General features: G+C 43.6%; 2 protein-coding genes across 6 annotated transcripts in view; one reads left to right on the forward strand and one right to left on the reverse strand.

The window, feature by feature from the left end:
* Positions 1 to 27,799, reverse strand: part of MTOR (mechanistic target of rapamycin kinase) — a 102,734-nt gene that overhangs the window by 35,417 nt on the left and 39,518 nt on the right. For all 5 annotated transcript variants that reach the window (XM_019493846.2, XM_059716878.1, XM_059716877.1 and 2 more), the window contains one exon: positions 2,717 to 2,792. In XM_019493846.2, coding sequence (XP_019349391.1) covers positions 2,717 to 2,792 — 76 coding nt within the window. The remainder of the gene's footprint in view (positions 1 to 2,716; positions 2,793 to 27,799) is intronic.
* Positions 17,495 to 26,669, forward strand: ANGPTL7 (angiopoietin like 7). The gene is made up of 5 exons (XM_006259297.4): positions 17,495 to 19,671; positions 21,842 to 21,942; positions 22,288 to 22,482; positions 23,783 to 23,981; positions 24,583 to 26,669. Exons 1-5 carry the CDS (start codon positions 19,293 to 19,295, stop codon positions 24,750 to 24,752), a joined length of 1,044 nt encoding a protein of 347 aa, XP_006259359.1. The 5' UTR covers positions 17,495 to 19,292; the 3' UTR covers positions 24,753 to 26,669.

A 27,799-nucleotide genomic window follows, 5' to 3' on the forward strand; every position in this document is an offset into this window, starting at 1 on the left:
TGACACATGCCAGAAAATGGATTCTTTTTACAGTCCTGTGGGCAGCAGGTAGGATCCACTACACACTGCACTTCAGTGCCCTCCACGTGAATTGTGAATGCTGGGGCCTTGAGCATTGGGTTTCCAGCTCCCCATCTGCTTCTGAACTTGTTAAAGAGCAACTGGGTTGCAAATCCTTTGGGAATGTTATATAAATATTTAAGGAAAGTTCATTTGAAAGGTCCTCTCTCCAGCCGTCCTCTTGAGCACTCAGGCTCTGCTTGTTCCCCTGAAGGAAGTGGGGACAGCTGCACAGACTTTCTGAAATCATTTTGTTCACTAGAAAGAGCCCTGTCTCCAACCTGGGGCCAGACTTTACCTAACACTAGGAGGATTCAGTCGGTCCATCCCACCACTGATGCACTCGCATCTATTGTGATAGACCCATTCCCCAATGGCCCCCACTAGATGGGTCAGTTTACAAAAGGGAAGTTTGTCCACTGCTGGCTCCCCTTCTGTAGAGAAACATCCCCAGAGCACTATGAAATGTGCCCCAGAAACACCAACCTCTGGACCAGACTAGGAGAGGTGGGAGGGTACAGAAGACTTCCATCCCTGAATGCAAATGAAGAGTTTTAATTTTAAGGGATAAGAAATGCAAAGAAAACTACAGAGTAGCTCGAAGAGGGCAGCATCATTTACTGCTTCATTAAGTGTGGAAAATGGCAGTGGACTGATGGAGCTATAAAGGACTCTTAGCAAGATTCAAGGGTAGCAAGTGATTCTGTGCTCGCTTTGGGAAGGGGAAGACGGGGCAGTTAGAAGGACTACACTTAGTAAAATCTTATCTGGCCCTGTTCTTACAGTCCCTGAGCACCTGCCAAAATACACGAGTCCAGCATGTCAATCCCTTCCCAGCCTGTAAGATTATTATTTCTTCCAGTTCCTAAGCACCTAACTAAAGTTCACACTAGGTACAGGTGCTGAGCTTTTCAAAAAATTTGAAACATTAACTAAGTGGATTAAAAGTAGCCCAAGCTATAGCAGACAAAGTCAATTGTTTTAGCCTTAGCCTTGACACTAAGTTCAGTCTCCACTCTGCCACTGGACTAGCCCCACCTAAGTCTGGGGCTCAGTTCCAGAGGGGTGTGCTGTCAGCTGCCTTTTATTTGAAAGTAAGTTCAATGGGTATGTGGCCTAGATAGCTTGGTTCACAGTACATGTGCCTGCAAGCAGGGCTTGAATCACCTATGCTGCCACGTTTTTCACAGCTGTGGCATATTAAAAATGTAGTCCTTGGGGAGAGAATCCAATCTCAGTAGGATGCATGTAGTCACACCCTACGCTTTCTGAGGAGAATTTATGAAGGGTTTAAAAAAATGCGAGGCGGAAAAGACTAGCATTTTTGTCCAAGAGATTTACAGTGAAATTTCACTGCACTAATTCAATTGCAGATGCTGTATATCCAAGACAGCATATGCTGCCTTTCCTCACTCTGCACCGGACAATCACGTTTGCAGCCGAGTCACAGGTCTGTCAGACATCCTCAGCATTTCTTACCCCATTACTTCTAGTGTTTCATTAAAATGTGTCAAGCGCTACAGAGAAGTTCTGGCTACTGTTTGGAGGCTTATCACATCTTAAAGCAAAATTCATGACAGGTGAAGGTCTGTTTAAGCCATGTGCTCTGTTCAACAACTAAGAAGTAAGCTGCAGAATTCACAAAAAAGTTTCTAGAGGTGATCTCTACACTGGTTATGAATTACAAGCAGAAAAATGAATGCTATTGCTTTTACAACAGCACCTTTCATCCAAACAGGGGTTTATCTGTCAGGTAGAAGGTAATGGAAGTTCTTCCTCTGAAACATTCAGTAGTCTCCTGAACTGAGGAACCTCCTGCCCAACTTCCCTCCTCTCTATAATTTACTGCGGCTTCCACTGTTCTTCGAAAAATGCTTTACAGACATGTTCCCTATCTTTTTCTCCTGCTCTGAGACCACAAAATGGATTTCCCCTGCGCTAGGATTTTCATATATACATAGAGTTAAACCCAGATGGAGGTGGGGAGCAGCAGGGAACAGGAGATACTTTGTTTGCCAAGGCACCCCTTGGGTGACTAGAAACAACGGCCACAAACTGATAGAGAAGAGATTTAGGTTGGACATCAGGAAGAACTTCTTCACGGTGAGGGTTACCAGAATCTGGAACGGGCTTCACAGGGAGCTGGTGCTCTCCCCTACCCTGGGGGTCTTCAAGAGGAGATTGGACATGCACCTGGCTGGAGTCGTCTAACCCCAGCGCTCTTTCCTGCCCAGGGCGGGGGGGTTGGACTCGATCTACTGAGGTCCCTTCCGACCCTAAAAATCTATGAAACCAGATCACCTAGTTTGAGCCCCCGTCCACTGGGGAGCCTGGGTTCTCAAACTCTGGGAGCCAAATTACTACTTTAAAGCCTTGGTATCAAACTTTAATTTGAAAATTGGTGGAGGTGGGGTGATTTGCACTTATCATGGCTTTGAGGAACAGCAGCGGTCTTTGGCCGAAAATCAAGAACCATTATCTTTCACCCAGTTACCTCCATGAACTGATCCCTGCATTGTGCAAGTTAACAGGAATGGGAGCTAAAGATATGCGACAGAGAAGAGCAGAAGTGCAAGGAAAGAGCACACGTTCACACAGGGCAAGATGAGACGTGAACATGTTTTAGAAGACGACAATCCAAGCAACTGGGACTCACCAGCTCCCCAAAGTGTTTCATGGCATACTCCAGCACTCCTGCTGCTGCCTCTGGCTGTTGTAGTTTGTTGTTAATGCTAGAGAAGGGAAAAAAGAAAGAGGAACACGGGTCTTTAACACAGTTATCAGTGTTCAGGGACCAGCATAACCATCTGCCTGACACAGACCAAACTGCCAGTTACAACGATGGCTGGAAGAAACCACTTCTAAAGCTTCTTCAGATGCTAAAAGTAACAGTCACTGGACTGTGCAAGAGACACAGTAACACAACACATGTCAGGTGAGAGGCATACGTGGTCATGGCATGGCACTGCTGAATCTAAACAGCAGTCTACTTAGAGGTGACGACAGGCAGTCACTGCCCATGAGTAAGTATTTCCTCCTGCCCTCTTATGACCCAGAAATCCATCTATTCCCTGAGAACGTAACTGCCAGCACACGCCATGGCTGACCAGTGAGAAGGGCTACAATGCTCACATTACTCACTTCTCTCTCTGGAGAAGATCCACTCTATAGAAAGATAAGCCCCAGGCAAACTCTTCAGTTAATAGGCTGAGACCCCTCAGCAGCAGCACTGGAAGAGAGGGGACCAAATCTCTGATCTCCCACAGTGGGAAAGTGGAAGGAAGCCAAATCAACTTCCAAGTCTAGCGACTCGCCATGGCCCCACTGCCTTCATTGCAGGGCAGGGCCAACAGAGATGGGACTGGTGCAAATTGTTTGGATTACTCACAATGTACAAGGTATTATCAACAGGCCAGATGACATTTAAGGCTGGGAATTAACTCCACCAAAAACAATTGTGATTCTTAAAGTTAATCTCCCTTGCTTAGCAGGCTGCCTTCACTGGCTCACAGGGGAAACTGTTGCACAACTAACAAGAAACCACTGTTTTGGCTTTTGATCACCACAATCTTTTGACATTCTCTTCACATTTTAAAATTGTATATTTTTAATGGATTTATCTGTAATCAATGCAAGGCTGACTGCAATAGGTAATATCACCTAAAACCACCTAAAGAATCAGATAGTGCCAGATGAAAGTAAACCTTCTGGGATTTCTAGTGTGAAAAATAGCTTATTTTATGGATCCACTGTCAACAACTACATCTTGGTAGAGAAGGCCCTTTTAGATGGAAGGCTGAGTTTGTGATGGTAACTACATCCCAGGTTCAGAGGAAGAGAAGAACTAATTCACAGGTACTGTATGTCTGCTCTCTGGGATACTGGGGAAGACAAAGTATAGAGAAAAGACAAAAAAAAAGGACAGGGGAGTGGTGGAAAATTGCCCCCCACCTCTAGCAATGACCCAGATTTGAGACTAAAATCAGTTGTTTTCTTCTAGCTAAAAAGGGCTGACATGATACCATGCTTTGGAAGAAAGGATTATATGGCTTCTGAGACCTCCTCAAGACACCTGAAGGAGAGAGGAGAAAAGGGGAGTTGTTGGAGAAAAAAAACCAGAAGAGGAGTACAAAGAAAAAAAAAAAGAAGTTTCTATGCCCCACGGTGGCTGGTTCTGCAGACTACTATTAGATGAGATTAGCTTTAAATCTGAAGTAATGCCTTCCCCTACAACTCTGGAATCCCTTTGAGAAGCACCTTGTATCAGATGACAGTGATAGTCCCTCGCCCACTCAGTGAAAAGGGAAATCCTCTAGGCAATGAGCACTCGGAAGCTAAGTTCACGAACTCATGGAATGGGTTATTCCATAAAAAGTCAAGCTGCCTCAATGTACATACGCACACAAACATGCGATGTAGCCCCTAAAAGTGAGATAACCCTGCTCGACCAGCGGCAGTTACCTCTGGATGGATTAGGAGCCATTTTCTCATACTTTCAAGCGCTGACTTCAACGTTCAGTCTGCTCATCTGAGCAGCTCTTGTGGGGCAATTTGCTCTAGGTTTATGCTATGCAAATTCACATCTCTGTTCCTATGTCCACAGTCTAATGGATCTATCTTCTTTCTTGTCCCTAAGCAAAAAGAGGGTCTCTCTAAAATAGCTGCCCTACTGGGTACTTAAAGCTTTACCAGGCACATTTGGAACTGGTACCCAGCTTTTTAAGGTGAATGAGACTGAGGATGACATCTGTAAACCAGGATAAGGAAGCCTGCAAATACTTAACATGATGGTCAGAGCTGCTGACTCCTTGCGGGCTGTTGAGTGGAATAAGTACTACTCAAATGTGGGTTGTCAGCATCTCAACATAGCTGCTTCTTTTAGTTTAGTATGGGGAGACAGAGGAAAATATAGCCGGGTGCCTTCATTTAACATTAAAAGTATATAGGCAATTCAGCAGGGCTCTGCAGCAAGCCTTGAATGCTGTTGAGTTAATGTAATTATTAATGCATCCATGGAAGAAAGTCTGGTCCCTGTGTAAAGAATCACTGATAAAGCTGAAAGAGATTCTTCAGATCTTTTGCTTCATATAGGTCCCTGGCCACCAGTTTTTTTTTTTTTCTTTTGCTGCTGTTAGATTTAAGGATTTGAGTAAGATTTAGCACAGAGACCAGTAGGGGACTTAAGCAAAATTCCTGTGTCTGCTGGCATAGTTCATTTCTTTATTTTAATTTCCTCCTAGTCTCTCTCTTCTAAGCTGGGACTTCCTCCTTTCTCCTTTTGCTCTGATCCTCCTCCACATATGTAAGACCTTTCTGCCATCAAGTACCAGCTGCAAACATTCAGAGTTCAGGGGAGGGATGAGGGACTGCTGTTTTGCTTTACTTATTCATTTTACAAGACCACCAACTCCTCTGAAGAATCAGACTGTAGATTTAATGTCCCATACAACAATCTGCCCTGGGAATAGAGGAGCAATCCTGTTAGCACACATAAATCCCGCTGTTGCCACCACACTCTTCCCATCTGATTTTCAGCTCATGTTTTCCATAATCACCTTTCACCTGCCTTTTCATGGTTCCCTTTATTCACAGGTGGTCAGGAGCCCATCAAATGCCCCAATCACCACCACCCATCCTCAGTGAGGCCACTGCAGAGTGCAGAAGTGCCTCAGGAAGGGTTCACGCATGTTGTATAACAGAACAGTGTTCAATCTGCATTCCAGCAGCCGCTGGGTCTGGTTGAAGCAGAAGGCAGCTGAGCCACTCATGAACCTGGCTCTCCAGCCTAGCAGGGTGATACGCAGGCCCTCTTTGAAACATATCCCTATCACATTGATTTTATGAGCCTGAAAACAGAGAGGGCTCAGTCAGCACATGGGCTCTCAAGAGCTCCTGCAATTTTATAAAGCTCATTTTATGAAAGATCTCTGGCTCATTACTCTCCTCTTCCCCTATTAACGCCAGAGGACTTATAAAGTGCAGAATGTTCAAAGTGAAGTCCCAGCAACCCAGAGTTTTACAACACGCAATCCAGACCAGCGCTAATACTAGCCCACATTTGAAATGCAAGCAGCAGCAAAACAATGTAAGAAAATCAGGCAAGCCAAGAAGAAGAGCAGAGGAGACTCAGCTCACTTTAGGCTTCAATTAATGCTTCACTTTAGACACATGACTAGCAAGAAGCATTCAGAAGTGTCCTCCATCACAATATTCCAGAGTGGGGGGCAGGGAAGACTTGATAGTCCTATATGTTGTAAATCTGACCTGAGGTATAAATTGCATCAAATCAATTAAAAGGGGAGAAAACAACCCAAATCAGACATTCTAGTCATTCAGCTGACAGTTGCTCCCGGCAGCCAGAATTTCTCATGCTTTAAACCTTCGCTGAACTGTCATCTCCCCGGTGCGGTCACTGATCTGCAATGGAGCCAGGCTACAATTGACCGTTCTAAATGAAAATGGCTCTGAAATAATAACGGTCATTTGTTATATAACTACATTTGTAGTGCTTTGAAATTCAGAGCTTGGAAGCACTTTCCAAGCATTAATTTTCACAGCCTCCCATCAAGTAGGTAGACATTATATTCCTTTTAGCATTCAGGTAACAGATGTGGACACAATACATATTTAAATACAGCCTTTTGAAAAAGGAGCCAAGAGATGAGCATTTTTAGAAAACACCACTTTTACAATTACTGGAGCCTTAGAAAGCTATAATTTTATTTTTCTTTGCCTGTCTTGCCAAAAGCAGAATTAACAGAGAAGAACAAAGCCACTGCCAGTCGATCCCTCTCCCATTGTTCCTGGCTTGTCTTACTAATGAGACTTCTTTAGTTATGATATGCCTGAAAAAATGGATTTGTAGACTGAATACTGAGATACCCCTCCAGCTCAGATGGCGCTGACTACACGAGCAGCAGAAATAAGGGTTGGCAAGACTGAGGATTGTTTTCAGCAGATTTGCTGGTTTAAAAATGTTATTTTTAATTTCTTTTGTGGTGGATGATGAACCTGCGACTGAGCTCTGTGCTTTAGAGTCTGGAAACCTGTGCTCTATCACCTGGCTATAAGCCACTTGGAACTCGCCAGGTGCAGATACAAAAGGTTCCAGGATATATATATATATATATATATATATTAACATGATGTAGCAGAAATTAGTTTTATTTTTGTTCTATATATGCATCCACTTGTTTTTCTTGGCTTCACAGACCTCACATAGTCTATTTAGATTTATGTTGGACATCAGAAAGAACTTCTTCACTGTTAGGGTTGCCAGAATCTGAACTGGGTGTCCAAGGGAGGCGGCGCTCTCCCCTACCTTGGGGGTCTTCAAGAAGAGACTGGACAAGCACCTGGCTGGGGTCACGTGACCCCAGCACTCTCTCTTGCCTGTGCAGGGGGTCGGACTCAATGATCTATTGAGGTCCCTTCCGACCCTAGCATCTATGAATCTATCTGCAGTTGTTTTCCCTTGGAAACCAAACTAGTGCCACAAATTTGCGCACAAACACCATCAGGGAAGAAGCCCATAATCAAAGCATAAATCCACTGCAACCAGCTCAAAAGAGTTCATTATATTTTATCACTGAACTCTGGGTGCTTCCTAATAGCTAGTTAGTAATTAATATCCACTTGTGTTGTAAAGGTCTGTCCAATTTAGGGTGTCACCCTCCATACATGAGGCATATTGATAATGCAGCTCTTAATCTAAACAAGGAACAGGACTCTGGGTTTTTTTTTAAGTCACTAACTTCTACTCTGGCCTTGGCACAATTCAACTATCTGTAAAATCACGATAGTGATAACTATTCTGTGTGACAGGAGTGCTATAAACCATATAGATTCAAGAGCTGCAAATTACTTTGGGTGTTTGGTTTAAAGACAAGAACGCAAGCATGAAATGTTTGTACAAGACAGCTAGGAGCTCCTCATCTCACTCCAACACTTCCCAGCCTATTAAGACAGACCAAACTTCCTGAATACCTTTAACTATTTAAGAAGCATGCTGGACTCAGTACAGAACTCGCTTGCTTAATAAAGATGATCTCAAAATGCACTGAGTAGAATCAGACTTTGGAGGGTTAAGACTATACAAGTGACTATACTTCCAAGAGACCCAGCAAATAAGACATCCTGTATCTTCTTGGAGAGTCAAAGAACACACTACCTACATTTCCCCAGTGAGAGCTAGTCAGCGCTGCCTCATAAAAGTGATAAAGGGCTGTCACATTTCATAGCCTGATGATTGAGAGCGCCATTGGCAGACACATCACTTCCAGCGTGTCAGACAGTTAATTACTTCCAACTTTATCTTTCTTGTCAATGCCTTCTGACAAATTGACCATTATCTTTTATTCTTCAACAATTAGCTTAACTCCTTTGCTGATGGCTGCCTGGTACACTCACTTACGTTCTTTTTTCCTTTGCCGTTTGAAGCAGAATGAAATGATCTTGACTCCGGACAAGATTCACAAAGGCACAGTTTGCCATTAAATTTTGGAGGAGAAAAGGGATGGGGGATGTGACTTTCATTTCATAAAGGACTTACAATGCAAACATCAGTTGGGAATATTTCCGTTTTGTGATTAATATTCTGGCCCTTCCATTAGACAAGGTTCAAGGTGGGCACAGTCCCGATGACCCCTTGACGTTTGTTCACCAGGGAGGCTCTGGAAGTTTACACTGTAATACCATTTTTGCCAGTAATAGGTGACTTTTCTGACCTTTTCCTCAAAAGGGTTCCAGTACAGATCATCCAAGTGGGACCTTGCTTTGAATATTGGAAGATGGTACAGGATGAAGCGCTGTAATGGAGAAACTTTGCAGTGAACAGCTCTGTTGTGGTAACCCAATTACTGGTACTAGCAGCCCACGATCATTAGGAATGAAGCAAACTCAAACCGGTTATTAGAATGAGAGGTCACGCATGGAGAATACTTACAGATTTTTTTTCGTTTTTAAAACAGAGGGTATATTTCTTTTTAAAGTAAAGTGGTTGTGACATGATGACATTCCCCCCTACTGTAACCTCAAACTCCATCTTCCTATCCTGCATAAGATGTCATTGCTTGAAACGTTTTAAAATCAAGGTCATTTTCAGTGAGACATGAGAATTCCCCAAAAACCAAGTCATGGGCTCAATCAGCAACACTTCATATCAAAATCTGCACTCGTGTGACTGACAACATTTTTATTATTTGCAATAGTGTGTCTTGTCACAGGGGATGGCCATCTTACATCTGTTAAAAATAAAGGTATGAACAAGTAGCTAAGGAATGAAAGGACTGGCTTCCAGAAAAATATCTTTAACTATTTTGAAGGGCAAGGGAAAAAGAAGGGACCACAAATGAATAGTACAGGAACAGAGAGGACATACCAAGTATAGATCACTTGTGGGAATTAGTTAAAACAGGCCAGAAGTGTCACTCTGCAAAATGTCCCTGGAATAATCCCAAGGGAAGCATGGTTCAGATGATTACTTCTTATTGGAAAGCAGTCCCTACTAGGATTAAATCCATGTTGTGCTTGGGGAATGTGCAAACACAATCAAAGAACTGGACTCCACCCAAAGAGACAATAGTAAGAAACTTCTGAAGAGCAGGGGAATGGGAGACAGCCAAGTTTTTACGTACACATGATAGTCTGGGAAAGGATCTCATTTTATAGTGATCTACTTCCCCAACAGCTGTTCAGTCTAGGCACTGTAAACTTTGCTCATCATCACTCTTCCACCATTTCGTCACCTGCAGCAGGACCAGATGAATAGAGTCACATGCTGGCATCATAAAAGGAGGACAGAGCAATCCTGTAAGATGGCCAAAGAGTTGGAAGAGAACAAGGGAAAGGGTAGACACAGAAGCCTCAGAACATAGGATCTTAAGGATAGCATCAAAAGCAGCAGAAGTCAGGAAAGCTAAGCATGCTAAACAGCTCCTGCAACTTTAATCAGGGAAAGAAAGGGAATAAGGAGACTGGCAAAACAGGATCTCCCAGTACGGTGGAGAGGGCAGAGACAAGGCTGAGGGACCAGAGGATGATGGAGGACATAAACCTGCTAAACAAGCAAAAAGGTCCCACTCAATGGCTTGACAGACAAACAGGAAGGAGATGGGATGGTTGGGGGAAAGGCACAATGGGTTCAAATGATGCCCTGGATTTCACTGAATCCAGGTTTGTTGAGAAGTGGGGAAAGTGCAGCATCTTTGTGTCTTGGGGAGAACAAGTGTGCCAGTGCTGGTGTGATAGATCCCACCAGGGGGTTTTGGAAAATAGTAGCTATATAAAAGTGTCCAAGAGGTGGTACCTACTGTGTCAGGTGCTGTACAGACATGAGAAGAGGCAAGTCTGTCCAAAGAGATTACAAATTAAGATGAATGACTCATGAAAATGGAACAGAAAGCAATACATTTCATATAGAGATGGAAAGTTTTAATGTATAAATATAATGTAGACAGGACTGCCACCTATCTCTATCTGTCCCCAACCCAACTGTCATAAATTGCCCAATTTTGTTTTACAAATGAGGGCCAAGGTGGGTTTTGAGAAAAGAAACAATATGCTTGCTACTGGCAGGGAAGTTCAGTAAAGAAATTCGACATATCAGTGGGTAGTATGGAGGAAAGCACAAAGATGTCTGTGTCAGCTATGAGAGTAAATGAAAGCAGACTTGCCCCTCTACATATTTCTACTATTCCTCTTTAGGGAATAGCTTCTAGAACTGCCGCTGATTTAACCCTTTGCTTCCTTTCACATAAAGGCTTCAAAGGTGCCCTTAAGCATGAACATGTTTTATAACCACAACAACCTCTAACTAGCCAGGAAAAACTCACATTAACAACTGGGACGCTCAGGGAGAGTTACTGAATGCTGAGCATTAGTATTCTGTAAGAATGTTTATATGTGGCAGGAAAGATGCTGCATGGTTAGAGAAATGGACTTATCACACTGTCTTTCCCTTCAGGTCCATAACAAAGAGTAAAATCCTTAGAAAACAAGGCTCATACATTAAAGTGTGCTTTGTCTATGTGAGAGGTATAGTCAAATTTTCAGCAATGCATAACACTGCAGAGCATTCACTAGCTTGTTTCTTAAAAGTAATGAAGTGTTGGTAATCATTGCAGGAACTTGCCTATTAAATCTTACATTGGCAAGCAGAGAACGCTTGTGGGTGTAGATTAATGAGGTTCTGCCGTCTTTTGCTCGATTCTGGGTGTAGGAGTCTTTTCCTCCTCCTCTTTTTTTAAAAATGTCTTAGATGGGATTTCTGCCTTTTCTCATCTGTCAGATTCCTCTTCTCCCTCACCAATTATTGGAGACATAGCAGCAGTTCCTGAAATCTGTATTACTCCAGCTGCCTGGAATGTGTTTTCAAAAGGAAAAAGAGTTATTTAAAAACAGACCCACACCTCTTTGGATATGAGCGTTCTTACAAGTTAGCAGGGAGGGACAGACTAGGTGCTTTTCCTGGAAGCCAGTGAGTAACATTAAAAGCAGCTATAGTACTTCTAAAGCCATAGCAACACCCTTAACAACATCTGTTTAGAATTAAAATGCCATGCCATGTTCCCTCTACCAAGCTTCTGGAAGTTATTGCTCTTGCCTATCTTCAGTGAGGCCTGTGATACTTGCCATTAATTGGTTGTTCAGGCACAATCTTCTCAAATTTTGTAACATTCTTAAAGAATTACAGGACTGTTTTCCAGTTATCACTGTTGGAGACTGGATAGAAAATGAACAGCACTACATTGAAGCAGCCAGGCACTCACAGAAGCCCAAGGGACTCATGTTCCAGTCCAGCAGAGCTGCTGGAGATTTTAGTTACAGTGTTATTACCGGGATTCACAGCAATTTTATGGCTTTGGATCAGATGGATATTTTCTCTCTGTTTCTGGACAAAGCTCATCATCAAAATCTTTTAGGACAGAAAGGTGAAGAAATAGCTCCTTAGCTTTGCCGGTCCATCCCAACACAAAGCGTGTCAGTTAATCCTTCTATTACCAAGTGTCGTATTGCAGAACAAGAGGTTCTTAGCTCAAAATACTCACTATAAAGATTACTATAAAGAGGATAGTTACTGATTATCTCTAGGTCCAGTGGGGATAAGGAGAAGCACTCCACTTAATTTGTAGCAAACATGAGTTAGGCTTGATATTAGAAAAAGATTTTTAATGATAGGTATAGAACCTGAGACAAGCTATTCTCAATGGAGCTTTGTAGGAACAGGTCAGGAATAATCTAGATGTACCTAATCATGTTTCTAGCAAGTAGACAGCAGATAGCCTAGATGAACTCTTGAGGTCCTTTCAGCACTATGTGACTATGCTTTTTCCCCATATTGCAGTCCTAGTGAAAAAAAGGTAGTTTAATTCCTACAGGAGTTAGTGGACTGAGCTAAAAGACTAAACAGACACTGTTTTCTGTAGCACAGACAAAGGCAAGGTGGCACTAATTGCCTATATACTTGCATACTCCAGGATGCACTCAATAGCGGGGTTGGGGTGGGGAAGGACAATGGGTTTCATACCCAGGACTTCTGAACATTGAGCTGATTACAAACCAACCCTGGAAACTAAACCTACCAAATTATGCACAAATCTTGTACCAGTCTGCTCATGCTACAGACAAACTCTGTTAGCGATACCCAGGTTTCCAGCATGTACCGGGCATTCAGCTTCAAACCCGGAGCCTCTGAACAGAACCCCATTTCTTCCGCCTCCACCAACTTTCCTTGCATTGCAGGTGCTATTTTGCTTCCAAAGTGTGCATTAAATCAGTTTAGTTGAGAATCAGTATGTGATGCAATTCATCATCTTTCAACTCCTACACTGAAGTTACATTTGTTTTCATACAACTTTGAAACTACACACTTGACATTTTCTTTGACAGCAGCTTTTTCTTCCCAAGGAAAACCACAAAAAAAGAAAAAGTTGTCAATTGCTCATCTCAAAATGAAAGCACAACTAAAATCCTTAAGTACGTCTTAAAAATGCCATAAATAAAACTTTCAAACAGAGTAAGGAGCCAGCTACATTGTCTACTCTATTGTGAGCAACAATGGGGGAGATCAAAGCCAGACAGAGACACAGAGGGCAGCAGGAGATTTTTCCAATTCCTAAGATACCCCTGTCTTGACGCACACAACTCAAATGACAGCCCACAACAGTAGCACAAGTACCCAATTCATAATCATGGAGGAGTTTTAATAGAATTAAATAATGCATGAATTTCTCCAATTCCCACAATGATTTTATACAGTAATCCCAAGCAGAAGTAAATCCCACTGTAGTTTTCTTGTATAATGGAAACTAATCAGCTTGCAATACTGATTTCCGTCAACATAACTGACAATGATTTTGATACATCCATAATTCATGCAGCAGAGAAGGAAACAAAAGCTGATGCCAAGGACAAAAGCTATTAAAAGGTACATTTGCTCTATATGATGAGAGTACAGAATCCTTCAAGAGAGCAGGTAATGTTGGTTAAGGAAATGAGTTAGGCATCCAAAGCTATGCAAAAAAACCAAACCAAAACCAAAAATGACAAGTCTTGATGCGTTTTGAAAAAACACAGTTCAGACTCATTAATGTTTGAGACTTGGTCATTACTGGGCAAACTCTAGTCCTGCTTAATCAGGCTGCAATTTTAAGAGACTTTCTTTAGATTTTCATGTTATGGAAAGACAGGTATCGGAAGATGGCAGCAATCTTGTGATGAGACAACTATTTTGACGACAAACAGCAGCAGTCACAAAAAGTGACTCCTCCTAATGAACATGCTGCCCTAATGACCAAGGACAAAATACTTCAAATCTTCTGTGTGAGTGTTTATACAACTTAAAAAGTAGCGTGAGTGTAATGTTAGGTCTACGGGGGTATAGGTTGTAGCTGTGTTGGTCTAAGGACATACGCAGACAAAGTTCTTTGGGTAAATCTGATATCTTTTATTAGACCAACTCAAATAGTTGGAAAAATTCTTCTTAGCAAGCTTTTGGGTATACATACTCTTCATCAGGCTAGGAAAGCATCTGAAGTTGGTGTGTGCTCTTCCTGGATGGAAGGTTAGAGGTCTATGAATTCATCTTATGTTAGGTCTATGTTAGGTCTGTTGGATCATGTCATGTTAGGTCTATGAATTCAGGAAACAAGCAATGAATGAGAAAGCAACTTGTGTTTTCAAGAAGGAATCAGGCAAGGGTTGGGAACATGAAGACAATGATATTGAAACAGCTGCTTCTACCAGCAGGAATAATTTCGATGATGGGCTCTTCTGTCCCCTGCGTACATTTTCCTCTATGTCTAATATTTAATAGAAATAATCTCTTCCTTACATATCCTTGGGAGCTTTCCAGTTCTTCCTGCTCTCTGAGAGTCACTAGCAATATTGTCTGCCAATCAAAGTTTATTAAACATTTGAGAACAGTAAGTAAGCAAAAGCAGACTGGATCCTCCCCCGTCTTCTCACAATAAAATTAGCTTTGTTTTAATGCATCTTTCAGGTGGCTGCAAACCACACTTCCCTCAGCGAGGGAGCACATGCTCGCTATCTCACATCAGCCAGAAAGTTTCAGAGAAAAGCCACGTTTCTGCATGAAAGCAGATGCTCAGATGTAAAAACACAATGGAGGAATCAAAAGGGGATGAGAACTCTTCTCCTTTCTCCACCCCTAGCAAGCAACTTTCTTGCCTGTCATTTTGAAAGTTTCCCTCATCTAACCCAAGGTGATTTTCCCCTGTACAAAAAGGCTGGGAGCTTGTTCCTGGAAGGTGAAGCTGAGGGCCCTGCTGGCTTGCAGATCCCTTTGGGGAACAGAACTTTTGGGCAAAGGGAGTTGCCTTTGCTGCTCTTTTTCCCCAGTTTGGTGGTTTACTGTGTCCAAGCATCCTTGAGTCAACATACTTAACATCCGCCACCTTGCACCGACATATAAAACACACAGTGCAGTACATTTCCATCAAGCCATTAAAAATATTCCTAGGTTGGAAGCAAATTAATTTGGGAAAAGAATCAGTGTCAGCCAAAGGCGTTTTCAAACAACTCTGTGGCGACCATCTGTTCAGTAGTCAGGATCAAGCCCCCTTCATATTTGCAGTGAGGGCTCACCAAATCATTGCCGGGCATTCAGGCGGGCCAGATTCCCAATACTGATAGCAAAGCCTGCACATGGAGCATAGGGACAGGCAATGAAAACCATACCAGTAAAATGCCTATTCCCACTGCTCATGCAGTAGTAGGTCTCCCTTTGCCTTCCCCATAAAAGACAGGTAAGAAAAATAGTAAGGGGGAAACATTTGGGGCAGGAAGGCAAGACCAGAGACCTCAAGACTCTGGCCCCCACATGTACAAAAAAGGCTATTGCAGAGGCAATATTAATATCAGATACTATTTTAACAGTTACAGTATCAGCAACTTGCTTCTCATTTGCTACATTTTTCCTTACATAGTTTAGTAATTAAACATACAACAGGCACTGAGTCTTTCCATGTAGCTATTACTTTATTCTTGGAAATTGCATTTTTACGGTACATATTTATTTTTACAACCACGGTAATGGACTATAGTTATTGGCTCCAGCCACAAAGATTCTAAAGAAATGTATGTCCTCATTCTACTGTCAGCACAAGAGACTTCCCCAACACAAATATGGGGAATAAGGATGCGTTGCCCTAAATAATTCTCACATTACATTTTTTGATGTCGGCAAAGATGACAGTTATATACTAGTCTTTGGATATTAGCTAGATTCTTTATTATTGCTTCTATAACCAATCAAGTTGCACTATCAGCAATTCTATTTGGCTTTAATAAGAAATTAGGAACTAATATTAGACTACTGGTTGCAAACAGATGCATTAAAGAAGAGCATTCTGAATATTTCCAACACTTCAGCTAGATCAGGGCAGGCAATTATTTTGGGTGTAGGGCCGCTTACTGAGTTTTGGCAAGCCAGAAGGCCGCATGACAGGCAGCCAGGGGCAGATAAATATTAATTCTCTACATTTTTAGGGGCCCTGCGGGCCAGACAGAATGGCTTGGCAGGCTGCATCCGGCCCATGGGCTGCATTTTGCCCACCCCTAAGCTAGATACATGGATGCTTTTTACACACTGTAGGGAGAAGGGGGGAGAAATTGAATTAAGTCCCCCACAAGATTTCTTCTCTGGGCAGATTTCCTGAAAATTGCCAACAGTGAAGAAATTGCTGAAAACTTCAGCAATCTCACAGGCAACCCTAGCAAGGCAGGTCTCTGAAAGCACCTACCAGCTGCAAGGAAGGTGCTCTGCAGTGAGTAGATGCCAAATAAACAACCCTGGGGCACTGAATTCATTCTGATCTTCACCCGCTTTGAACCTGCACACCTGCCGGAACAGCTCCCCAGAGGGCTGCAGCATTTCAGCACATCCCTCTTTAATCCAGCCCTCCAGGTATAAGAGGTACCTGCTTCTAATTAGATTACATTAACATGCACTTCCAATTAGATAACACCAACATGCGGTCTGTACAGGGAATGGCCCCATGCTGGCTACCCCCGTAATTAGACCCAGCTGTGACTAACATCCTAGCAGTTTTGCTATCTGACATGGAAAGGGATCTGCTGTCTTCTGGACACGTATTATACCACCATGCTACTACCAGGGAAAGCGGACTGGGAAGGTTAGCCTAGAGCATGGCTGGGATACCAGACCCCAGACAAACAAAAGCAAGCGCAACTTTGGGTTACACAGAGATCTGGGAAATTCTGCTAGATCTCTTCTGGGAACAGCTACACTTAAAACTGGTCAGAGAAAAGGCTGGCCCCACGTCCTTCTAAGAAAGTAGTAGGACAGGGGGAATAATGGGAAGGTGGGTTTTGAGGAAAAGAAAAAGGGTACAAAATAAAAAAAAGCCTTCAGCTCATTCCATTCTCAGTCTTCAATTGTGACTCAAAACATATTTCTTGTCATTGGCAAATGAGAAGAATTTGCCCCCTGGTAAAAGCAGAAGTGCTGGCTAGAAGGGGGCTCAGACAGGATCAAGAGCAAAACAAGGTCAGGCTTCTGGTCTGTGTGTGGTAGCACATGCTGGACTGAGGCATAAAAAGCAATTTTGCTCTTGAAATGCCCACAGGAGAAAAACAAGTGAAGCGGCAACTACTGCTCTGCCATAAATAGAGGGGCTTTAGCACTTCCAGCAAACAATGACGGTCACTTCTGATTGAAAGAGTTTGGTGGCATCTCAGGTCATCAGAAATGCATAGGAGCCTTGCCTGCTTGTGTCTTACTTGGCAGGGGTGTGACTAAAGCATACTGCACAGGAGGAGCCAGTCAGAATGAAATCCAAGATGCCCATGTTCTTTGCTCAGCATTTTTGATCACCGGTGCTCTCTCCTCACCAGTATCCAGCACCTCACTCCATCTCTGCAAATGTTTTGGCACTTTCACCTTCCTGCTCCCTTTCACCTTGCTGGGTCATTGCTGCTGTTCTGCTGAAAAGTGACTAGGCCAGTTGGAAAGGCAATCAGCCCCTAGCACTGAAGTCTCCAGCAATAAGTATAACAAAGCTGGGGAGCAGAAGAGAAACAGAATACTGGTGCCAATTCCATTTCCACACTTCCAAGACGCACCAGGGTAGCAAAGTTTATTGACATGCAGTCTACTTCCTTTTTAGACTACAGAAGAAATTCCACCTGGGGCAACATGGCTCAATTGTGCTGTTCACATTTTCTTCATACCAGGCGCAGCAGATTGATTTTTATTGAAACAGACGTCCATGACTTTTTACCATGGGAGCAATCAGATAGGATCAGATGCGTGCTCAATCCGATACCATGCCTCTCTCACTGATCACTACTCAACGCTTTGGAGGGAGGCATAAGAATCCCTCTATTGGACAATTACAGCATAATCTGCTTCCTGGGAATTGAGAGCTACCATCAGTCACCTATGTCCACAGGCTGCACTATCACTGTTGGTTTTGTTTCTACTGTGGGACTGAACGGAGCTGGAGAAGCCTTCAAACTGCTCAGGAGAAACGCAAGAGGCTGCTGAAAGCCCCTAACCTCACTAGCCAACGCCTGGCTTACTGCTCTGAACCTGGGAGAGGATTTATAAGATTTAGTTTGAAATCTTCTGGTTTACATAACTTGGGAGGTTCCAGTTATCCCATCAAGTGGCTATTCCTGCATCTCCAACCCTGTTAAGATCCTGCCTGCCACAATCCTGAAGTTTTTGCCAGACTGATTGTGTATTGTGCAAAAGAAAAAAGAAAGGGGGGGGGGGAGGAGGGGAATCTTTTTGTCATTTTTTAAAAAGGGGTTGCTTTTTGGCACTGCCGACTGACCCTTCGTCTTGGTCTTCCGAGGGTGGGGAAGCAGTGGCATGTGATTTATCTTCTCAACACACTTTGGTAAACCTCCATCATGTTCCCTTGTGAGCACCTCTCTGAAGGGAGCACTTCTAGATTCTAAGAAATGCCTAGTCCAGATGCAATGGATCCTCTGGATTAGCTGCTGAATGGCTAAAATAAGCTCTGTACCAAAGCAAGGCAAAATGAACACACAGGAGACTTGGCTCACGGGGAACGCTTTAACTGGACTGTAACGTGAAGTATTCCCCCTTGGGGTCACCTTGCTCAAGCTCTTACAAAATCATCCAGCTTGGAGAGCCCTTCCATCCTGGACTTTGGATGCTCTTCTGTTTACCAATGTGCTAGAGTTAGTCACCAAAAAGGCTACAATCCAATAAGTTTACTGGAAATGCTCACGACTTCCTAGACCTCTCCCCCACCCTGAGGTGGCAGAACTGAGTGGAGGGAAATCTCCAGGCACCCCCCACTCCTTTCTTGGCCTAAGCCTGTACTGATTTCACTTGGTAAGCACCTGATATGAACAGATGAGCTGGGAGGGGCTAGAGTACTGCGTAGGGTTGCAGAGGGGTGGAGGTAAACAGGGGAGAAAGATATTTAAGATGCTGTGCGAGAGGTTTCCAAAGAGCACAAACTGCTAGAGGAAACGGCTGGGGGAAAATAAAACAACACCCAAACAGCCCTTGAGACTCCACCTTTGGGACGTTCACTTCATTGAGAGACAGAGAGAGAGAAAAAGAGAGAGACAGAGAGGAAGAGAAGCAGCCTTCAGATACCCATTTGCTGCAGCACTAAGAAAGTTTCATACCTGGGCCCACTGCACTCCAGCCATCCGCAGCTGACTCTGTTTGAAACCAGTTGGAAGTTCCTTGCTGCTGGGAGTGCAAAATGCCGGCCAAAGTCACTGCCCAGCTGGCATGGCTCTGCATTCTCACTGTGTCCTTGGCCATCTACCCTGCATGGCTGCAGAAGCCTCCCAAGAGGAGAACAGTTAACAGCAATGCCCAGGTCAAAACGACTGGCTGCTGCAATGAGGTTAAGGAGCTCAAGCTGCAGATTGCCAATCTGAGCGCTATGATGGGGGAGCTCAACAAGAAGCAGGAAGGTGACTGGGTGAATGTGGTCATGCAGGCGATGAAGCTGGAAGAAATCACCAAGAGCCTGGAGTCCCGGCTCACTGATGTGGAGAGCAAGTACTCCGAAATGAACAGCCAGATGGGCATCATGCAGCTCCAGGCGGCACAGACAGTCACCCAGACTTCAGCTGGTAAGGAGGGAGTTTCCCAGCTCCCACAGACACCTCTTAATGCACAAATCAAATTATCCGGCAGCTCTTAAGGCTGGCATGTCCTGCTAAGACAGCTGGTAACTGTGCATGCTCAAAACCAGTCCGCCCAGGGCACTTCTGCAGACAGAAAGTAGGGAAAAAGCCTCTCAGTCTCTTTTACAAGGAAGACAAAAATCCAGTTGTCAGATATGCCTTCATCTAAGGGTTGGCAGGGCAGAATTGGTCCTGAAACTCCACAAGGCGGGACTCAGTCTAATGCATCTTTTCTCCTTGCTTTTCTGCATACTAAGATCCTAAATTGAACAGAGGCAGTCAGCTTGTTTGGGGAAAGCCTCTGGCAATAAAACTCCCTCATTGTCCAGAATGCTGGTAGGCGACCAAAGGTTGGTAAAAAAAATAAATAAATTAGAGGAACTTTCCAGCCAATACTGGAGACTTTGTGCCAGAGTAAATGCATGCAATAGCTCTCAGAGATCCAAGGCGTTAGATGCAAGATGCATTATCTCTGATATTTCTCATTCCAACACATTTCAATAACTTAAAGTACTTCCATTCCCCCGGTAGAGAATTTCAAAGTGCATCACAGTTGCCCAGGTCTGAATGAAAGATGACAGAATGCAAATATGATCTGTGGTCCAGCCTTTTTCTGTCTTTTTTAATGATTTAGTCCGTTAGGCCTGATGTTGTTAAAAAATTCCAGGCACAAAAGCCTTGGGATGGAGAGGAAAACAAAGCCATTCCAAGAAGTTTAACATTTCCTTACAAAAATGACTATTGTGCAGGATGGAGGGATTTGCTGAACACCTTTATTCAGTTCCTTTTACAAGGGCAAAATAAATCTAAGCCCATCAGCACATTGGTTAACGGAAAAGGAGAAGCTTTGTTGGTTTTAACACACTGCTTCGTATAGATTTTAAATCTCGAACAAGCAAAGGTTTTACTGTAATGAGTCTCATTAGGGCAGAGGAAAGCCGCAATGTGGTTTCATAAAATAACTCAGCACACAGAAGAAGCCAGCCAAGTAGGGACTTGAGCAACCAGATGCAGGGAATTCAGAGTTTCATGCTGCCAGGTGAGAGTCATTCACCCTGCAATACATGGAGAGCTGTCAGTGGGATAAATCTTTACTGCAACTAGTTTTTTTCCCTTTCTGTAAAACAGCTCTACAAATCAGCGGTCTTTAACAGACTCTTGGGCAGAGGGAAAGGGGATCCTAAGGCCAACTGGTTAACATGCCATGATCTCCATTGCTGACTACGATACAAAGATTGCTGTACAATGTGCCCCGTTCAAACTCTGTCATTATACCCAGCTGCAGGATGGTAGCTGGCAGCATGTTTTCAGATAAGCACTGTCCATTTGCAGGGACAGCAAATATGGCTTCTCCCATCAATTCCATTTATTCAAACACAGTGGCATTTCTAAACCAAATGAGAGATGCCTGTGAAGCCTGGAGCTTTGTATGCTGCAGCAAAAGGTCAAATTATCAAGCTAAGAGACAAAAGATGCTCTTCTATGATGAATGAAGCCCCTAGATGTATGTTAGAGCATTAGGGAGCTCCCCATTTTGGTCTCCTTCAAGATCCCACCATCAGGACTCTGAGACAGTAGCACCTGGGAGCCCCATCTGCTTTGCTCCTGAATAGGTCAGAGATGCATCTTTTAACTGACTGGCATTTCCTTGCCCATGGGTGACAAGTATGCTGCTTTCACAGCACCCCACAACCCAGAAGAAACCAGACCACTAACACTGCCTCCCCGATCAAACTCACAAAGCCAGTTCACTGTATTTTTTCATGGCAAAAAGCCAGAGGTGAAGGGAAAGTAAATTCCACTCCTGAGAATTAGAATTTTAATGACATCATTAGGCAAATGAGCTAAAAAGCTACAAGAAGGATGAACTCTTCATCCATAGAGTAGAAAATTCAGATTTTTCAGTGTACCAAAAATAAACTGCAGTACCTGTTTATTTTAGCACCATGTCCAGTAATGGCATTTTGCAATTTACTGCAAAGCCTAATAAACCCCATCTCTTTGCCCACTTGGTCAGAAATATCAGATTTAACAGACTATGTATCTGGGCCATTTGTTTCATTGGCTTTCAGCAATGAAAGAATTCTTCCTTACTTCCTGCCTTTAATTTATGCAGATGCTGTCTATGACTGCTCCTCCCTTTACCAGAGGAATTACAGAATCTCTGGGGTTTACAAGCTGCCCCCTGATGACTTCCTGGGGAGCCCTGAACTGGAGGTGAGGATGCCATGCATGCAAGCCACGTGCCTGTATAATCTCCTCCACAATCTACCCTTATCTCAAAGTCCAATTTTTAAAACAGAGAAAACAGGGACATCGCACACTGCATCTGTTAAGTCATGTCTCATCTCTTAGATCAGGAACTTGCATTGGAAGGTTTTGGGGGAAAGGGATGGAGAGTGGGGGAAAAGGTGCTGAGCAGATCAGTCTTTCATGACTGTCGGCAAATAAGTCAACTCCCTTAAAAGGGGGGTTTAGTGTGGAGGGTCTTGTATTGTGGAACTGGAAATGGACCCTAGAAACCCTGCTGATTAGTTAGCATTGCATTCTCTCCTACTCCAGGTGTACTGCGACATGGAGACAGATGGTGGTGGCTGGACTGTCATCCAGAGGCGCAAAGTTGGTCTGATTTCATTCAATCGGGACTGGAAGCAGTACAAAGAGGGGTTTGGCAACATCCGGGGAGATTTCTGGCTGGGTAATGAACATATCTATCGGCTCTCCAGGCGCCCGACTGTGCTACGCGTGGAACTGGAGGTAATGGGCAAGTTTTTGGTCACAGCAGTGACAAGCTCTTTGGTAAACAAATGACCTCCTAGCAGCTGTGGACGGTCAAAGGACTGGCACATCTAAGTTGTAGGCAGTGATGCAAAGCGGATTGGGTAAGAGCATCAGGGACAGGGAAGTGCAATATCCTCTACTGCAGAGTCAATATAACAACATCTCCTTTGGCAACTTAAGAATGCATTTTGGGAGGAGCTGCATGCTCTAGAGCAGTGCTTCTCAACCTTTTTTGTACCAGTCCTCACTTGTAAACATCAGTGCCTAGTCCTGACCCAGTGCCCCTTACTCCTTACCTGCTGCCCCCAACCCCCAGGCCCCAGCCCTCCCAATGTGTGGGGCAGACGTGTGTGCAAGCAGCCCCTCGCAAGCTGGAACTCTTCTTTTGCAGGCTGGGAAAGCCATGGTTTCCCACATTTCTCTCCTTTAAAGGAGAATCCATTTTTAAAGTTTGACCCATTTTTAAAGTTTGCTCGTGAACTTTTTGTTTATTGTTGCGACCCACTTTTGGGTCCTGACCCACAGGTTGGGAAATGCTGCACTAGAAGACCCTTGAGTGAATTTTTCCAGCCACTGAAGTATAGTGGTAGTAGTCCAAGATATAGAGGGATAAAGCTGCTGAGCACTTTCCAAGGACTTAATCTGCAGGGATGCCCAGCAAGGGTTATATTGGATTTTGGGGCACTTGTTGGGGCAGCACACCTGGTACACAGGGAGGAGGGGAAGCACTGCACTCCCCAGGAGCAGCCACCTATGCAGTCCATTAATGCCAGTTTCTAGTTGGAGGCGTGGCAGTTGTTACTGCAGCCCCACAGACCTGTGCTTACAAAGGAAACAGAGTATCCTGGGGCTTTCTTACAATCAAAAAGCCACTGCTTGAGGGAGGGAAAACAACACACCCAAAAAAACCCCACACAAAACAAAGAGTAAAGGCCAACTACAGCAACAGGACAAGGTGATGGATGCAAGGAAAGCACACCAGATTCCTGTGTACAACCCTTAATGACAGTGCAGACCAGACTAGCAGGCAAGATGCCATGGTTGCTAGGTGGACTGCTGTGCTAAGTGACAGATGCCGTTTGCCTTGTCAGAGGGGTTCCTGCAATCTGACCTCTCGCCTTCATGCTAAGAGACTGAAGTTACCACTGCAAATCCAGCTGCTCTGTTGTAGGGCACAGACGAGACATGCTACATACATATTAAGTAAACACTGCTTGCAAAGCTGGCTTAGGACGTTTTCTAACGGACGCTATTTCCTGTTCACCCCTGGGGGCAGGACTGGGAAGGCAACATCCGCTATGCACAATACAACCACTTCACCCTGAGCAATGAATTAAATAGCTACCGCCTTTTCCTGGGGAACTACACGGGCACCACAGGGCGCGACTCCCTAAGGTACCACAACAACACAGCCTTCAGCACCAAGGACAAGGACAATGACAAGTGTGTGGATGACTGTGCCAAGTTCCGCAAAGGTAAGGCAACCTTCTTCTCTGCTCGTGTCTGAACAAACTGCTCTATGCAACTCAGAGGTGCCATCATGATTGGAGTGAGGCTCATTGATCATTTTAAGTCATTAGCATTTGAACGCTCTTTCACTGAACCAACGACCATTTTTGGAGTGTGCACTAATCTGGGCAATTTAACAATTAAAACCTGGTCTGCTCAGTATTTACTTCAGAGAGATTCAGTTGTGCTTTTCGTACATATCAGCATTTGCCCTGGTGTTCTTGACCAATATTTTACCTGCCTACACTGCCGGTCAGTGTACTATGCATCAGCTATCTACCTGGCTATCACAGAGGTAGCTGCAGTCAGTGACACATGAAATTATCTGCATTTTTTTTATTAAGCGAGAGAGAGAGAGAGAGAGAGAGAGAGAGAGTGAGTGTGTGTGTGTGAGTGAGTGAGTGTGTGTGTGTGTGTACACATAAATGCACACATATCTAAGTAATGTCTGCACACTCTCCCTCCCTTACTCCTTGGAGAAGGACAGTAATACATATTAAAATCCTACAACAATGTCATACACTGCTTAAAAACTGGTAATGACTCAATTCATCTGTTTCTTGAAAGGTGGATACTGGTACAACTGCTGCACAGACTCCAACCTGAATGGGGTTTACTACCGCAAGGGAGAACACACCAAGAACATGGATGGCATCACTTGGTATGGCTGGTATGGCTCAACCTACTCCCTGAAGAGGGTTGAGATGAAGATACGGGCGGAAGATTTCAAGCCCTAAAGAAAACCACTTCATTGTACAGCCACAGCGACCCCACTGCCTAGAAGAGGAAGAGCCTGACATCTTCAAACACTCCACAGAAATGGTTTACTTCATCTACAAGGTGTGCTAATGCCAGGGCTATATAATGACTACACATTACATATTAATATTGAAGCAGCCACAGGAAAGAAGGCAGGCACATTTTTGCCAAGCCAAGTTCTCTCATGTTATGGCGCTTTGCTCCAAAGGTTAGGATTGGGACCTCCTGTACTAGCAGCACCTTCAGGAACAGTATTGTGGATACACTAGCATTGGGATTAGCTGAGCTGCTGTAGGATTTGACCACTCAGAGATCTCTAGGAAGAAAGCTTTTATCTCCTCCTTGCCATCTCTGTAATGTCTACGTTTACTAAGGGTGGATCCAGTCTTTGTCAAGGGAGACAGTTTCTACCAAGTCCAAGAGAGAGAAAGGAAAGAGAGAGAGAGAAGATGTGTTTTAAAGTGTTAAGCAATTACTAGCTTAGAAATAACTCTCAAAATGTGTCTCCAGTTACTGGGTCCATCCTCCCCACACAGGAAAAATCAAGTTGAAAATCTGGGCATTGGAAGATCATATTTGTTCTGTCCTAGAGTTTTACCACCGCTTTCCTGGCACAGGAAGGATCCTATGCAAGAAGGTAGTCCCAGAGGGCACAGCCTGGGAGGGGCCTGCCCCACCTGCTTTGGGGGATACAGATATGGGGCAGCTCTCGAGGATACACGTATGCAATAGGAACACTAGAAGGTCCTTCAGGATGCTAAGATGCCATTCTGTGGGCTTTAACAAATAGATTCCCAGCTGCACCTTTATTTTGTTTATAGCACAGAAAGACCAAAATAGTGGCCCCCTTTATCACAATGGCAGAAAGTCTCAAAGTGAACAGGGAATAAACATGGTGAGAAGCTTACTACTTACATTATTCCCAAACAGCAAGGGGAGAAGGTTCTTTTAATGTTCAACTGAAATGCTAGTAAACAAGGGATAGAGTATGTGAGACCCTAATACAACAAAGCATCCCGTGGACAACACAACATACTAAGAGAAGGCATCTTGACTGACTTGGGTTGTCACTCAAAAGCCAAGCTGAATTTGAAGCATTGCTCCATTGGTTCTCTATTTTATGATGCTCAAACCTTAATTTTTAGCTACTGTTAATTTTCCCTTTTCATTTATAAAGAATTCATATAGTGTAGAGAGGCTAGTATTTAACACTCTGCCTTATGGCTCACAAGCATAAGATTGTTCCCTCAGTTTCAGGTCTCTGTCCCACTGATTTTGAGAGACATACTTCATAAATGCCTACCAGCAAATTGGGACAAGCTGTCCATGTACTGGAGGAAGAAGGGAAATGCATTAAATATGCTTCTCTTTATATGACTGTAATAAAAATTCAAACCAATACATCTATGAGAAAAGCTCTATTGGAATCCTCAAGTGCCAGGAAAAATGAAAAAATAAGTCCTCACTCACTGGGCTGGCATCATGCCCAAAAGTTTCAAAGTTTGCTCAGAGTGCTTTTTTAAGCACTGCCTAAAGGTTTTGCTTTGAATAAAACTGTGTTGTCTTCTTACACAAAGGCACTTGAAAATAATTGTTAAAAGATTCTTCCTGCAGCCGCACTGTTGCTTGAATGAAAAAAGATGCTTATAGTTAATAAACCTACTTTTACTCAGTTTTTTTTTTTAAAGAGGGCTTGAGCCCAATTTAAAATGTCTGTCTTGTATGAAACAGGAGACTGAAGATTCCTGGGAAATGCCTTATGTACATGTTGACTATTCATACTGTATATTAGAAAAGCATTCTATGCAAACCTGCAAAGTCTATGCAATGGACATTATATATATATTTTAATTTCAAAAGTTTTCCATTTCTGTAATAAACTCTTTCATTTTTAAGCCTGTTTTCCTCCGAGTCTTCGCATATTAACTCGCTTTTTGACATACAAAGAAACAGACAGATAAATGATTGAGGTCAGAAAAGGGGAATATCAAATCCTACAGCATCATAGGGGAGCCAAGGATAAAAAGGTGTACTGCAGAAAGGGAAAGGAGGGCAAAAACAGCACAACATCTGAAGAAAAGCAAATATCCTTAAGGTAAGCAAAGCTAAAACAAGAAAAAAACCCCCAAAGTAAGTAGCTTAGAGTGCAGAAAAATCCACTGCATTAGAATGAAAACAACTTGTTTTCACTGAAGGAGGAAAGGGAACACACCAATTCAAAGAAAAGGCATTCCTAAGTAGCCTAAGTCAGTGTGGTATTCTAAGATTAGCAGCACCCAATCAAACAAACAAGGCCCCAAACTACAGATTTCCACTTTCCTGTTATAAACACCCACATTGTGTTGGGTGCCCCCAATCACCCAGAGCAACGATAAGTTTCTTTAAGGGAGTGGTTTGCAACCTTCCTAAAGAAACAGACCCCTTTTGTATCACTTCTGCTATGGAACCCTTCCCCCTATTCCTATCCTTATCTTGAAGCCTGATGCGGAGGCAGGCGACCCAGCCTGGTAATGGAGGTGCACTGCCTCCCAGCCTGCTCTGCCATTACCCCCAACCTCTCTGCAGAACCCCTGATGACCTACTGTGGAACCCAGTTTGGAAACCACTGCTTTAAGTAAACCCTTAAGAGCACATTACCAACCTGAACCTACTAAAAGCCTGACAACAACCCATTTCCCTCATGTCTCCAGCCGCAAGTGATCTTCTAAAGGTAGATTTAACAGAGGTCAAGACAAGATCTGCTACTGTTCTGTGCTCCTGTCTCCAGTTTTCTGTTTCCTATTCAGAGGTCAGTTCTTCATAGTGGACAAACTTTACTTCTTGTTGCAAATAGTGAGCCACAACACTGGTACAAAAACATAGTGCTTTGAAAGATGACCAGATTCTTTAATCCCTAGACTCCACTGGTTACAGGCCAGCCTCAGCGCTAAAAAATAAAAAGTGTATATCATTAGCTACGAATTTCAGGAAAGCTGTTTGAGACAGACAGGCAGCAAGCACTTTGTTTCAAGCCTAAGAGTTATGC

This window comes from Alligator mississippiensis, chromosome 13 (assembly GCF_030867095.1).
Source record: "Alligator mississippiensis isolate rAllMis1 chromosome 13, rAllMis1, whole genome shotgun sequence".
Classification (NCBI taxonomy): Eukaryota; Metazoa; Chordata; order Crocodylia; family Alligatoridae; genus Alligator; species Alligator mississippiensis.